The sequence below is a fragment of the Tamandua tetradactyla genome, chromosome 8 (genome assembly GCF_023851605.1).
Source record: "Tamandua tetradactyla isolate mTamTet1 chromosome 8, mTamTet1.pri, whole genome shotgun sequence".
Taxonomy (NCBI): Eukaryota; Metazoa; Chordata; class Mammalia; order Pilosa; family Myrmecophagidae; genus Tamandua; species Tamandua tetradactyla.
Window position 1 is genome coordinate 103,327,555 of NC_135334.1, and position 14,274 is coordinate 103,341,828.

Genomic DNA, 14,274 nt, shown 5'->3' on the forward strand with positions numbered 1-14,274 from the left:
ACTTGTAGAATAGGAAAGGACTTTATACATCATCTAGGACAGAGGTTTTTAATCTGTGCTCAAAGGAACCCCTGAGTTCTGGAGCATGGGGATGGTGTCAAGGGAGCAAGCTCAGGGCACCGCCAACTCTCCATCCCAAACCAGAACAGTTCTGATCACTACGTATTAGCCTCTGGCCAAAAAGGACTTCTCTAAGGAAGAAAGAAAAATGAGGGTTGAAAATCACCAACCTCTCATTAGGACTCAGGGGTCATGTTAAAAGGCAGAACTGAAACCTAAGTCCAAGGTTCCTTTCACTATACTCTCATTGCTGTTATTAAAAATTACACAACAGATATTTTATAAGGTCGGGTCTTGATCAACACTCCATACTTAATCTTAAAGTCTACCAAAATGTGGGGGAGTCTGACAGCACTTAGTTCTGGTTGTTCTAATACTAAATTAAACAACATCCTTTTATTTAAAAAAATCGTATGAGTTACTATACAAATTCCAACTAGTATTATTAGGTGGAACATTTTTACATAAAATAAATAAAGTAAGCTTTATTGTTGTTCTCCACAAATGGCATCCAGCATTTTAATGGAATGAGGTGATATTAAGAAAACTGAGGCAGCGCTTGCTTCAGCAGCACATATACTAAAATTGGAACGATACAGAGAAGATTAGCATGGCCCCTGTGCAAGGATGACATGCAAATTCATGAAGCATTCCATATTAAAAAAAAAAAAAAAAAAAAGAAAAGAAAACCGAGGAAGGTGTTACTCCTTTATTTTGGTCCATTCTAGGACACTTTAATACCAAGATGAGCTCTCTGTGCCTAAGTATGAATGCATCAGTATTGTTTCCATATAGTTTCAATGTAAGTTCTTGATCTACGTGTAGAGTTACTGAAACTAAATTAATTGCAAGACACAACAAATCACATGTTAGACCATGCAATGGGATACAAATGAGCATGAGGCAGCTATGATCCTTCTTAGTGTCACGTAACTTACATCCTAGTGAGGTAGTCATGCTAAGCCAAGTGAACAATTTTTAAATATAACCAGATTGAGGTGATATGAAAGAAGTAAGGTGCAGCAATATTAACTGCGGAGGAGGAACCATCTTTAAAAGGCAAGTGGACAGACAGCTTAACAGAAATGTTGATTTGGACTTGAACAAGTGGGGAAGTGGACTGAGGTTTGAAAAGAATTAGGGATTAGATTGTGTAGAACCTTTTAAGTCATAACAAGGAATCTAGATTTTATCAAAAGTACAATAAAGTTTTAAGGAGAGAGCTAAACAATTGGCTCTGATTGAACTCATGCTTCCCATGAGACACAGAGGTCCTAAGGGACCTGCACAACCTTTATTAAGGGGAATCCTCATCATTCTTGAATTAGACAAAGGACTGCAGAAACCTCACTCTTCGAAGCTGAATCCTCCCCTGCCTCTGACAACTTGAAAAGTCACTGAGTGGACAAAAACGCGGACATGCAGTAACTGGCAACCTAAAATGAGGACAAAGCTAAACGATGGGACCAATGAGCCCGGATGGCCACCTGCAGACCCAAGCTCAATACCAGGGCTGCATAAGTGTCTAAGGAAGCATTTCAACCACAGAAAACAAACAACCTATCAGTCCCCTTGACCCTAAACGTGAGGAATCTTGTCTTTCTTAGTCAAAATCACTTCTGGAAACATATTGTATGTAGAAGGCATACTTAACTCTGTATCAGCACCCAACCTAGGTCATGATGCCACTGAAACATGGATACCCTCATAATACAAAGTTAAGGATTAGATAGCATCTAAACTCTTAGCTCAACATTATGTCAAATAAGAGATAACTGTAATAAAAAAATTTCCCTAGCTATTTCATGCTTTCAGATTATATGCCTGCAAATAAAAAACTAAATAAAATAAAAATAAAGGTTTGGGTTTTTGTTACCCTATGATAAAATGAATTCGCTTCAATAGTTGCCATTTGCTGCTAAGGGTTAATTTTTCTCTCCATCCGATTAGGTAGAAGAGCTCTGGAGACACTGTAACAAATCAGAATTCTTACACATTTCAGCTCCTAAATAAAACACTAAAGGATGAAATTTTGACTGTTTCCAAAACACACTCATGTAATTTATGAAAACTGAGTGCTCATAGTGAGTTGAATGAAGTACTTGTGCTTATTAAAAAAAAAAAATCAAAAGGAATAAAATTGACCAAGGGGTTCTACATGAATTAACCCTTTGATCCATACATAAAATGTCTTAAATATTTTATCAGGTGGAAGTTATCTGCTACTAAAGAAATAAATTATACAGAAACTTCAGTCACTACTCACACATTAAAATAAGAAAAATCAACAGTAGCGAATGTTAACAACTGCAGAATTGAAAGATCTCGAGAATGGATCTATTGGTTTACTGAAATTTCAAACAAACTGAGGTCTTAATAAATGATTTCTGTTATGCCCTTAGTTGCTTAGTACATTTCCATGCCTTCTTAAAGTTCTCTGTGGTGAATGCTGGATCATATTTTCTAACACCCATTTCAATGATCCACCATCTCTGGAGCTAGGTCATCCTCCCTACAAGTTGCTGTTCTGATTGAATAAATCACTTAGACTTATTTTCCTATGATTTGCATTCTCAATGTGACCTCCCCAACCACCCCCACAAAAAAGAAAACCTACGATTTTTTAATATTCCAAAGAAACTTTGGATCTTTGATCACAGAAATCTGAAAATTCCTTCATGAACATTATATTTATAATATTTTAAATCATAATTGAAAGGTTATTGGCTTTCTAGGCATCAAAAATAAGTACTTGCTAATCTAAATTAAGTTGACTATAATGTCTTCCTTTAGTTAATAAGGTACTGAAGCTATTTTGCATGAAAATACCAAACACTAACAACAGTTACTATGCAGGGCTCCACTATAAGGACTTTACAAATAATGACATCCCCACAACACTCTTAGAGATGCAGAGGCACTCAGATACAGATGACAGGTGAGAGAACTAAGTCATAAAGAAGTTAAATAATTTGTCTAAAGTTTACACAGTTAATAAGTGGTGGTCCTGGGATTCCAAGCAAGTCTGTGTTCTCAACAGCATGACACGACTTCTCTTGAAATAATAAAAGAGAATTTTTCCTGTAGTTAGATTTCATAGAAGAAAAAGCAAAATACACAAATTCAAATTTTCATTTCAGCAACCACCCTAGATTATACTTTTACCCCATTTAAAATTTACTTCTTATATAGCTTTCACAAAAAATAAGAATATAACAAAAATTTATTTTAAATTAGCCTTAGAATCAGAATTAAATTGATAAATGAAGTGCTCTATTGAAAAAAAATGCTATTTCAAGTCCATTTTTTGTATTATATTTCTTTTCCTGAAACTAAAGTTTAGGACTAAGCATACTGTTTGCCACTATTATTAAAAAACAATATCCAGAAACAAACTACTTTGGAAGTTCTGGATAATTAATAAGCAGGTTAATTTACCACTAGGGAACCTTGATAACCTTTTATTTCAATGAAATTTTTGGCAATAAAAAGTTAGCTTAGCAGAGGAAACGACAACAAAATATGTTAGAAAACTCAGAAACATACATTTATTCAGGAAATGCAATTACCAGAGACCTTGATACTTCAATGATCTTTCCATATTATAAAATATTCACATGTATTCTCTTAAATCTACACCAAGTCATGCTGTCATTCTTTTCAGGGAAGTCATAACCATTTCTTCTATTAAATGCTATGGTGTCCATTTTAACTGTAAACAAAGTACTTGAGCTAAACTACTTAGATACTTGAGCAAAATGATTTAAAAATTTGGAGGACAATAATAATTTTTTACAAAGCACACCTGTATCATCAAACCCCAAAGAACTAGGCCACTATACCCTAGTATTATACCAACGGATGCAATGGCCATATACGAGAGTAGGTAATTACCAGTAACACTATTTTCTCATCTGCATTTTTAAACACGCTCTTTTTCATATAATAAATATATATTTTTTGAAGTTTTAAAGGCAAGGAAAGAAAGGTGCCACATTAAAATTTTACATTTAATCCATTGGCAGATTTTATTATAAAATAAAAAATGAAGATAGAGTGTAATTATTCCCAGTTAAGGAATATCTGTCCCTTTTATTCCTGAAAAAATGACTAAGAAATATCTTCATTAAATTGCTGCAAACTGAATTATTCTGATACTTCCCAATAGAGTCCAGTGTAATTAGAATATTTTATGAAGGTGAAAACTAGAGTTATTCAACCATACAAATCCATTAGAACTACTTGGAAAGACAAGTAAAAATAAATATCAGGGACCTACTTCCAGAGATTTTCATTTAATTGGTGTGGGATGCGACCCAGGTATTAATATTTTTTAAAGCTCTGCAGGGTGTTCTATTATGTACCCAAGGCTGAGAACCACTGAGTTACCTCATTCTGAAATATCAATAAAATAAAAGGAAATTGAGGAGGGGGGATAATTTATATTTGTAACATACAAATCAAACACCTATTACATACTTACTATATGCCCAGTTATGTTCATGAATCATACATTTATAAGACCAAAACTGCCTTTATTTTCCCCCATACTATACCACTATTGTACACTTTTGCCCTGAATAAATGAATTTTTCTATGGTCAAGACTTAAAATCCTGGGATAAACTGTGAAAATTGCATTAATGAAAAGTACTGCTACTCATGCTCAGCAGTAGTAAGCACAACTACTGTATTTGGCTCCTTTCAACTATCCTTATTTTAAGAATTATAAATAGGTGCCAACCTACACAAAGAACAGATTGTGGATTACTGTAGAAGGGTTTGAAAAAATAGCTTAACTTACTAAATTTCAACACCAAAAGATTTAACTTGGCTGAAGTTCTGAAACAGCTAAGATGCTGAACCAGGAAGCTATAATTTATAATAAAATGTTGACACACCCTTAAAAACTACTGCAGCTGTAGCTATACTAAATAAGATTTCTTCAGGGCTTTCTTACCCTGTAATGCAAGAATACAAGCATAACAATAATATTACTGTTTTTATATGCACCAATACCTCTCTTTAATATATATATATATATAGCTCTACAACAAATACCTTTAATAATTTTTACAATTAAATTAAAATAAGTCCATAATTCTTCTATACTACTTTGGTCTTGACATTTTAAAAACATCAATTAATTTTGAAAATATACAATTAGCAACATGACCCTATCAATACAAGCACATTTTGTAGTGGACTAAAGATGCATTCAACCATGCAATCCAGTGTTCAATACCTAAACGATAAATAACGGCGCTGACTGACTTCTTACTCTGATAATCTCTGAAAACTGGAATAATCTTTTAAGACTCATGGTGCTCACAAACATGCAGAAAAAGGTATACATTTCTAGTTTTCCTGAAGGAATGTTACAAAATGCCCACTTTTTATACACAGTAGATAATTATGTTAAATTTCATTCCATTATCTTCCATCCATTATCTTCTTTAAGGACCTCACTTGTTAAAATGCTTTAAAAATACACAAATTGTCCTCTAAATTCTGACTAAAAATGAACCAACTCTAATTTCAGCCTTGAAAAAGGAATTCAATCACAGTCATACACTAATAGCTGCCTTTCAGTAAAACAGTGACATCCAGTGGACAAGAGAAATAAAAAAAAACTCTCAAAACTCCCTTCATAATTTGAATTGTAAACAAAGATCACATCTCTATATCCAGTAATTTTAATACAAATTAGCTCCTGTGTATTTTGACAAGTCTGCAGATTTTTATGAATACATCAGCCTCATAATTTCCATACGTCGTGAATATAATCTCTTCTTCCTATTTAAAATCACTCCTTTAAATTGAGCTGGTAAGAGTATAATTCCCAAGGCTAGTGAGGTTAAAGGCAAAACTTTTGCTTCTACTATTTCCCACTACAAACTAAGTGACTCATCTCTAGGAATGAAAGAACCAAAATATAAGAAATATATTTAAATAAAAATGAATAGCATTAAAAAAATTTGCAAAAAAATGAAATCTGAACCTGATTTGCACTTGTAATTTATACTATTGAATATAAATAGATAGAAAGGGATGTAATCAGGAATGCTAACAATCAAATTACATCCTCTTGCATCACTGCTCAAATATTATGAAAGAATAGATATTTTAGCAATGATTGTTCAGTGTTTAAAAATTTACTTTTATAAATCAGTACAAATGAATATTCATTATACATTATGTTTAAATAAAAGTAAAAAATTTCCACTGTGCTAGTTATGATCTACTGTTCATTATATGTATTATGTGTGTTTTCAAAAGTACAAAATGCAGCAGTGATGTTAACATTGACAGTGTAATGAACTGCTGTAGCTGAAACCGTATGTTTAATTCTTGGAAAACTATAATGAAATCTCACAGATTAAAAAAAATAGAGTAAGCAAAAAAGGAATTGGAGAATTGTTATTTTTAAATAAGCAGCCAAATGAAGAAAGCTTTTTAAAAAAAGATTAAGAATGTAAAAGTACATTTTAATATTAAAAAAGCATTTTTAAAAATCTATAACAACTTTATGACAAAATTTGCATTTGAAAAACGCCTGTAAAAACAGCAGGACAGAATTGCCCTCATCACCTTTTACTTATTCTTGTCAGAAAAAAGTGATGCATCTCTGGAGCCATATATGATGTTAAAATACGCATGTATAAAATGGCAAGGAGAATTTCATGGTAAGTTTTGTTTTTTACAATTATTGACATTGCAACTCCAGTAGGGCACAAGCAAACCTTCTCTAGCTAAAAGCAAAATGGAATATAAAGTTTTGAACTGCACTAGGTCTGCTGCCTGCGTTTTGCAGATCTCATTTTTTCAAAACGTGACTCCATTTCTTCTAAGACTTTGGGTGTATATCGTACTACTAATTTAACCTTTCCTTGAGCGGCTTTCAGCAGTTCTACAGCTTTTTCATGATGTTCTCCTTCAACGCTCTAGAAAAAAACACACCCAGAATTAGGACCTAGGTTTTGTAAGCATTTCAAAATGCAAAAAACATTTAAAATGCCTAAGTAAAAATTTTTAAACATTTCAACACCATATAGACTAAATCCTTCTTTATCATTTTAATCATTGTGAAATCCTCTATTAAATCCTATTTTGTTTGTAGTCTAGGTACTGTTTAGTTGCAAATAATTAGCAACCTACATATTCCATTATTTCACTCAATCAGAAGTAAATCAAGCAACCGTCATTCTATAAAACTGAGAGTAAATCTTCTAATTTAATGTATTAGCTTAATTACCAAAGAACTTAATTAAGTTATAAAAATCACACTATGCATTACTAATTTACATAGAAAAAAAGCAAAAAGTACTTTAAGAAGGATCACTGAACTAAACACTATTGTCCAGGATTCTCCCAGGGAATTTTAAAACTAAAAAGCTGCAATGGTTTTCCCCTAAATTAACATCTTCTCTGTGTCTATAACTCAAATAATCCCCACCAAGTGGCCACAACACATTACTACAAATAGAAATAATGCTCATCCTTACCACTCCATTAACAGAAAGGAGTTGATCTCCTCGTTTGAGGCCCCCATGTCTATCAGCAATACCACCTGGAATTATTCGGGAAATATAGATTGGAGAGTTCTGTTCTTTCCCTCCCATAATATTGAATCCAAGGCCCTCTTCTGTTTTTGGTAGCTCAACCACTCGAGGATGAGAATGTCCTTCACTGGCAGCAAACGCAGCAACTGTAGCCTGAGAAAAAATATTACATATTTAAAAATATGACCTCTGTTTACTTACGTTCATTCTGCATCTTCTTTTGAGGCATGTGTTTTCAGTGTCTGAATATCCACATATTCACTGGCAGGTCTAAGAAAGTGAGCTAAGTGGATGACTTTTTAGAGAAGATAACTAGAAAAAATACCCTGAGATCACAGAAGTGTTAAAACCTTTCAGGTCTCTCCCAAGATCATCCGATGGCCAGAACTCTCAGAACAGCCTAATGTCCACAGCACTCAATATGTAGGACTGATGGGCAGATGAATGCTGTGCACACTAACTAGGAGCAACCCCTTTCTCGGCATGCCAGCAGCCCTGAACTCTGGGACTGGTCAGTCCTGCTTCCTGAGGGAACTGTGTGCAGAACCATAACCTACCTACCTATATAACTGTATCTGGAGGTATCCTTACATCTAATAAGTTATTTTTGCTGCTACATTATTTGGACTTATACATTATGAAATAGCTATTAGGAAAAGAGGGACACATATAACTGATGAGAATTTTTTTGCTACTTTAACCAACTGCCTAGTTACTACTAAAACCCCACAAAAGAGGGAAACAGCCACGTTTTCTTTAAAATGCAGACTAATCTAGACTAATTCTAAAACAAAGTTATGATTTTTGGTTTTAATTTACTTTTAAGGGTAAGTAATCTGGTACCATTTCTGGTTATGGATCTTGGTGTATGAGTAAAATTTGGAGGGGGAAGAAAGGAAATCAAGACTTACTGAACACTTACTATGTTACAAGATCTGAGGAGGCCTCATTTTACAGATAATGTAAATAATTCAGTAAGTTGTGAAAGTCACTGAACTCAAAAATTAAACCCAAGCTTCTACGGTCTTTTATATTTAAACAAAACCCATGTATTTAAATGGTTGTATTCAATAAAGAATCCCGTATTTCCTTTTGTGAACCAGTAACTATCAATGAAAACTCACCTACTAATGTAAAAATTTAGTTATGCACTTATTCTTGATATTTACTTATTGTAACTAACAATCAATATTGAACTCATACTTAAATTACCTGAAGAAAATACAGGTACAGAAAAGCACATAAAACCTGCCACCTTCAGCTCTGAAGAGGAAATCTACTGACTTTGTATCACATATGCAGAACTGAAGTAAAGGAGAGAGAGAAGACTTTGGAGAAAGAGCAACCTGGGGGATTATCCCAAAGCTCTAGCATATTTATCATGTGTGGGGTTTCAGTAATGAATCTTGTAAGACACAGTTTTCCTCATGAAAATATAAGGATTATGATTCACACTCTTGTAAATAAAATGATCATTTGTGAGTATATTTTTAATGCATTATCTACACTGCATGAAAAAACAGCCTATATAGATCCAAACAAAAAATACCCTATTTGTCTTATGCTTAAGAAGTTTAGTTTAACTTGAAAGATAACCTCTCTTAGTTTTCAAAATAAGCCTAATATAAATTTAATAACTGTATATTTACATGTTTTAACACCTCTAATTTATGAAGAATTCTCTCATTTTTCATAAGTGAAAAATTTACCTTTGCAGTTGCATTAGCTCTCACTTCAGGACTGCTACTGATATCCACAGTCTCATAGACGTGTTCATATACCTGTAAAATCCAGTTATCACACTGTAATTAAAAATTTCAGAGCACACTACATTTTGAGTTCTTTGTAAACTCAATGAATGTGTTAAATCTTTTGGGCAAAATCATGCATCTTTTTAAAAAGGTTTTTCTATTAGAAATTCCATTAATGAAAGGCAATTTCTAAAGTCTGTTTTATTTTCCTAAAACAATTCTGAAACCAAATTTCAGAGTATTACCTTATAGTAGAACATAACTAACGTTTTAAAGTAAATTTTAATCTCATTTACTCACTTCTCTTACAGCATTGCAGAATTCACTCTGAAGGACTCTTTGTAAAGCCTGAAGTTTTTGCGGTGGTACTTCTCCACTCCTCTGTAGTTTTTCCAACAATTCAATTGCTCTACAAATATCTAAAGTTAAACAAATACACACTGAAAGATCATTTTCTCTGAGGATTCTCATAATGCTTATTGAACAGTACAACAGTTAGGAGTCACTCCGTGACGAGTAAGAAAAAATATGTACAAGACAGAAGAAAAAAATGTAAGGGATGGGCACGTGCATGTATGTATGAGAGGGAAAAAAGTGTTTATGTGTACATGTGTGGAGATGGGAATGTAAAAACTGAGAAGTATGCTAAATTTTATAGCAGATTGAAAGAAATAATGATGTCACAAATACAAAACTTGGAAAATCGCATCTTTGAGAGACATAGGAAAGTTGAAAATAAAACACTATAGACGTTACAGGAAAGGACAAAGTTAAAAATATTTACTATAGACTATAGTTAATAGTACAATTATTAAAATGTGCTTTCATCAATTACAAAAAACGGACCATACCAATGCAAGGTGTCAATAATAGATGGTATATGGGAACCCTGTATTGCATGCATGATTGTTCTATAAACCCACAACTTCTTTAATAAAAAAAGAAGAAACATTTAGCCAATTATCATTATTAGTAATTAAAGCGCCGAACAGTACAAACCACTACATGCTAGTGAAATCACTATTCATTTCCCAAAGAAAAACACAACACACACAAAGATACGCACTGCTTAATAACCTGATGCTAGTGACAGGAACACATTTAAAACAATAGTAAATGAATGAAAATAATGGATTGGTGCACTTTCAACTTAGGATCATTAACATGATGTTTTAATCAAGACCAGCATGATCAAATACTTTTGTTTACAGAATAAAAAAATAAAAACAATTAATTTTGTCATCTGGTTTTAAATCTAGCTGTGTGATCCTGGACAAGTTACTTTAACCACCCTGAAGTCTCAATTTCCTCAAATATAAAACAGATACAACAAATTCACATCATAAGAGTTACCTGACTGAACCAAATAATAAATATAAAGTGCTCAGAACAGGGCCTGGCATTTAGCAAACACAAATATTAAATTGGTGCTAATTAATTATATAAAATAATAAGAGATTGCAGAAATTTATACAACTACATTAAGCATGTTAGGCAATTCTGATTGGGAAGTATAACGCTAAGTGTTCAAATATGTATATATATATATATATATATATATATATTTTTTTTTTTTTTACATGGGCAGGCACCGGGAATCGAACTCGGGTCCTCTGGCATGGCAGGCGAGCATTCTTGCCTGTTGAGCCACCGTGGCCCGCCCAGTGTTCAAATATTTTATGAATTAAAATATTTTATAAGATTTGTATACGTTTTACAACACTATTAACAACTATGCTTACTTTGATTTTTTTCTGTACCGCTGGTGGATGCAGCATTTTTCTACTATCCTTTGCCTCCTTCTGTCTTTATTCGAAGAAGTTCTAAATTTTATGTTACACTGAAGGATGGGAAAAATTGCTTTATAGAATTAGTATGGCTTTGTGTTTGCAGCTGGAAAACTAGGAGTAAATCTAGTGAAGAAAGTTTCAAATAATAAAAGCTTAAACTGATGCTGTTCAAATGCAATGTAAACAAAAACATACCTTCCCCATGCTGACTTCCCACTACTAGAATGGCTGGAGAATGGGGACTGTTGGTTCATCAAATTTTTGTTTACAAAGTTATAGGACATAACCCATATAAAAACTTCCAATTAACAGACTGTAGACTTTAAATTCTCTTATTGAATCTAAATTGTACCTAATATATGCTCAAATGCGTCCCAAAGAATCACATTCTGATGCTTTAGAAGGCGCTCAGGATCTTGATTATGTGTAGCAACTTTACACTGCAGGATGGGTGAAAGTGTTTGTTAATAAAGTCTGTGAAACAGAATTCAAAATAATCAGAGTTGATGTACTGACTCTTTCATCCTGTTTAAATGGCTATCATTAGTAATTCATCCTACTAAGGTGCTGAGCATGCTGTACCAAGGAAAATAATTCTGAAACAGCAAAAACAAAGCCATGGCTACCAAAACTAAATGCCAGGAGTGAAGTTCCACATTATCTTGTGCTGTACTTAAAATACAAATGAATGCCAATGTGTTAGAATGCTACAACTGGCTTTCAAAGGAAAAAAACACCTACTCCTGTTAACACCAGATTTGTTCTCATCTACAAAGCACAATGCCATTATGTTCAGGAGGAAGATGTTACCGTTTTAAGCTTAATTTAGCAAATCTTCTCAGAGTAGCTACTTCTCTGTCAGAAAGCATGCTTTAATTAATGCCTTGGTAAGCTGAAGAGAAACAAACTCATCTGTAAGAAATTTCTAAATGGTGAACACCATAAGGAACAAACTAACAATATGCTCATTTGTTTGTGTGACTTGAAGAGGAGAGAGGTATTCCTAGAATCATTCTAAAAATGTATTCTTCTTATAGGACCTATTTAATACTGACTATAACTGCAAATATTAATCACTGCAAGATAATTTCAATCTTCATCCTGGGCTTTGTTTAGTACTAGTACTCAAAATGTTTATTTTGTACTTCTTGGTTCTTAGCAGACTTCTTACGTGGTGTATCAAAGCTTGCTTGAAACTGCGTGAAATAAAGAAATTGGGGAGAAAAGAGTGGAATGCTGAAAATCTCTAACAACATCCCGGTACGGGTATAGGCACGTATTTTTCACAGGCTTTTTATTCTTTCTTTACTCAGAAGAGAAATTTCTATTTTCCTTGACAGTCTTCTATAAAAAACAAGCAACCAACCACAGCTAGCAACTGCAGCGTTTGTAAAAAAGAAGTGCATCTTCAAATACTTTACAATCTACCACTATTCCACCTAGGAAACGGTGATCCAGTTATGTAATCACCCTCCCAAGACCAAGTAAGTAGGATCGTTTTAAAAGCACTTAGGAAGGCACAAAGCCAGGAAATAACCCACCCCAAGTAAAAGTGAGGATGTGCTTTAAAGTAACAATGGAGTTTATAGGGTTTTCTGGGAATGTGCTGTGTGACCGGGAAGTGTGCGATACGTGGGTGAAGACGGGGACACTGGGTTTGTGCGCACTTACATACAGGTAGGGCGTGAGGTCTATATAACGAAATCTGTAAGTGGTGTGTGTGTCTGTACGAGCTGGTAGTGTGTTTACTTTCTCCGCTTTACTCGTCTCTGAACACTGCTTCTGCTATGCTCATCCAGGCAGCGCGTGTGTGGCGTGTGCCTGCGAACGCCGGCAAGGCGTGTGTGACAGTGTTATGTCAAGAGACAAACCGTGCGTGCAGAGGCGGAGTCTGGGTATCAGTCAGGATACCGCGAGCACCCTCGCTAGGGCCCGGCGCCGCCACGACCGCGGTCACCGACGCCAGCGCGGGGCACGGGGCGGACTCCCGGGCCGCCCCTCCGCCCCTCAGGCTACACAGCACTCCGTCCAACCCCCTCTTCGCGGTTCGGCCTTACTCACCTCTCTCCAGCCGCACAGGCTCTCCCAGTGCCGCCATCTTCTCCCTTTGCCCGCAGCCCCACAGGAAATGACGACAGAGGGGCTGTGATGGGGGCGGAACCTGGCCGTGAGCCCCCGGGCTAGGGCCGGATGGTATCGCGAGAGCAGGAAGGGCTCCGGAAGTGCTGGGATTTGTTGAAGTCCCTGTGCGGGGAGCTCCCGAGTCTCTTACGGTGTGTTTTCTATCGGTTCTCAAACAGATGCCCGGTTGTCGAATCCTCTGGCCTCCCGAGATTGACAAGAGCCTTTTTCTTGACTGTTGCACCCTGCCTCGGGATTCAAGCTTTATCCTATCTGCTTGGAACCCTTGGCGCCGCGTAGAGGAGTCAGTGGGAGCCTGGAATCCTGGTCCCTGCGTCACCATTAGCAGCACTGACCCTTGAATGCTTTACCTGCGTTCTCTCAGCCTCAGTTTCCTCATCTGTGCGACGAAGGAATCCAATCTCTGAGGTGGCAATTGATTGTGTAGATGAAATATTGTCAATAAAGTGCCTATGCGTGGCAGATTTCTTTTTGTGGTAAGCAGTTATTTAATTTAAAAAACTCAAGACTCAACTCTTCCCTAAAAATCTGCTTGAGAGTAAAGGTAAAGGATGGTGGAAAGTATAAAGAGCATGAAACATATGGTGAGGGAGAAAACAAGGCATTGTGGTACATCACAGAATAATTTCTAATTGCTGATAAATGTATAAATGTAACTTTATAAAGCAAATAATGCATTACAGATTCCTAGGAGCACTTCTGAAAATTTTATGAGCCAAAAAAAACTTTAGTCCCTAATTTAAATGAAGTATTAATTTTCCCAATATTTAGATCCTACTGACGTTTACCCAAGCCCTAGTCTGTGCTGACATCGTATTAGGTGCTTTCACATGCAGGTTTTCTGTTCTTCATGACAAGACAGTTTTAACAACTTCCCGGTTGCTCCCAGCCTACCCTCTCCATCCAATTATAATATTTTCTTCCCCTAATCCATCATGAATGTCACCTGCTGCATTCTGTTTTTTCCTTG

At 35.2% G+C, this 14,274-nt stretch overlaps 1 protein-coding gene and 1 non-coding gene across 2 annotated transcripts; one reads left to right on the forward strand and one right to left on the reverse strand.

Moving 5' to 3' along the window:
• The first annotated feature begins 615 nt into the window (after positions 1–615).
• LOC143645315 (U6 spliceosomal RNA) lies at positions 616–722 on the forward strand. Its single transcript, XR_013157039.1, has one exon. It is a non-coding gene; the product is annotated as a U6 spliceosomal RNA (small nuclear RNA).
• A 2,859-nt stretch (positions 723–3,581) lies between these two features.
• Positions 3,582–13,386, reverse strand: LIN7C (lin-7 cell polarity scaffold C). The gene is made up of 5 exons (XM_077114267.1): positions 13,224–13,386; positions 9,673–9,791; positions 9,331–9,402; positions 7,565–7,774; positions 3,582–7,003 (listed from the first exon to the last, which is right to left on the reverse strand). The coding sequence occupies exons 1-5, from the start codon at positions 13,258–13,260 to the stop codon at positions 6,848–6,850; spliced, it is 594 nt and encodes a 197-aa protein (XP_076970382.1). The 5' UTR covers positions 13,261–13,386; the 3' UTR covers positions 3,582–6,847.
• Between the last annotated feature and the right edge of the window lie 888 nt (positions 13,387–14,274).

Bases quoted from the DNA above. Each gene is read 5' to 3' on its own strand.
- LIN7C (XM_077114267.1), bottom strand. From the start codon at position 13,260: ATGGCGGCACTGGGAGAGCCTGTGCGGCTGGAGAGAG. The intron at 7,775-9,330 runs GTAAATTTTTCA...ATTTTTTCTCAG, and splicing joins GAGCTAATGCAACTGCAAAG to GCTACAGTTGCTGCGTTTGC. The intron at 7,004-7,564 runs GTAAGGATGAGC...GTTTTTTTCTAG, and splicing joins TCCTTTCTGTTAATGGAGTG to AGCGTTGAAGGAGAACATCA.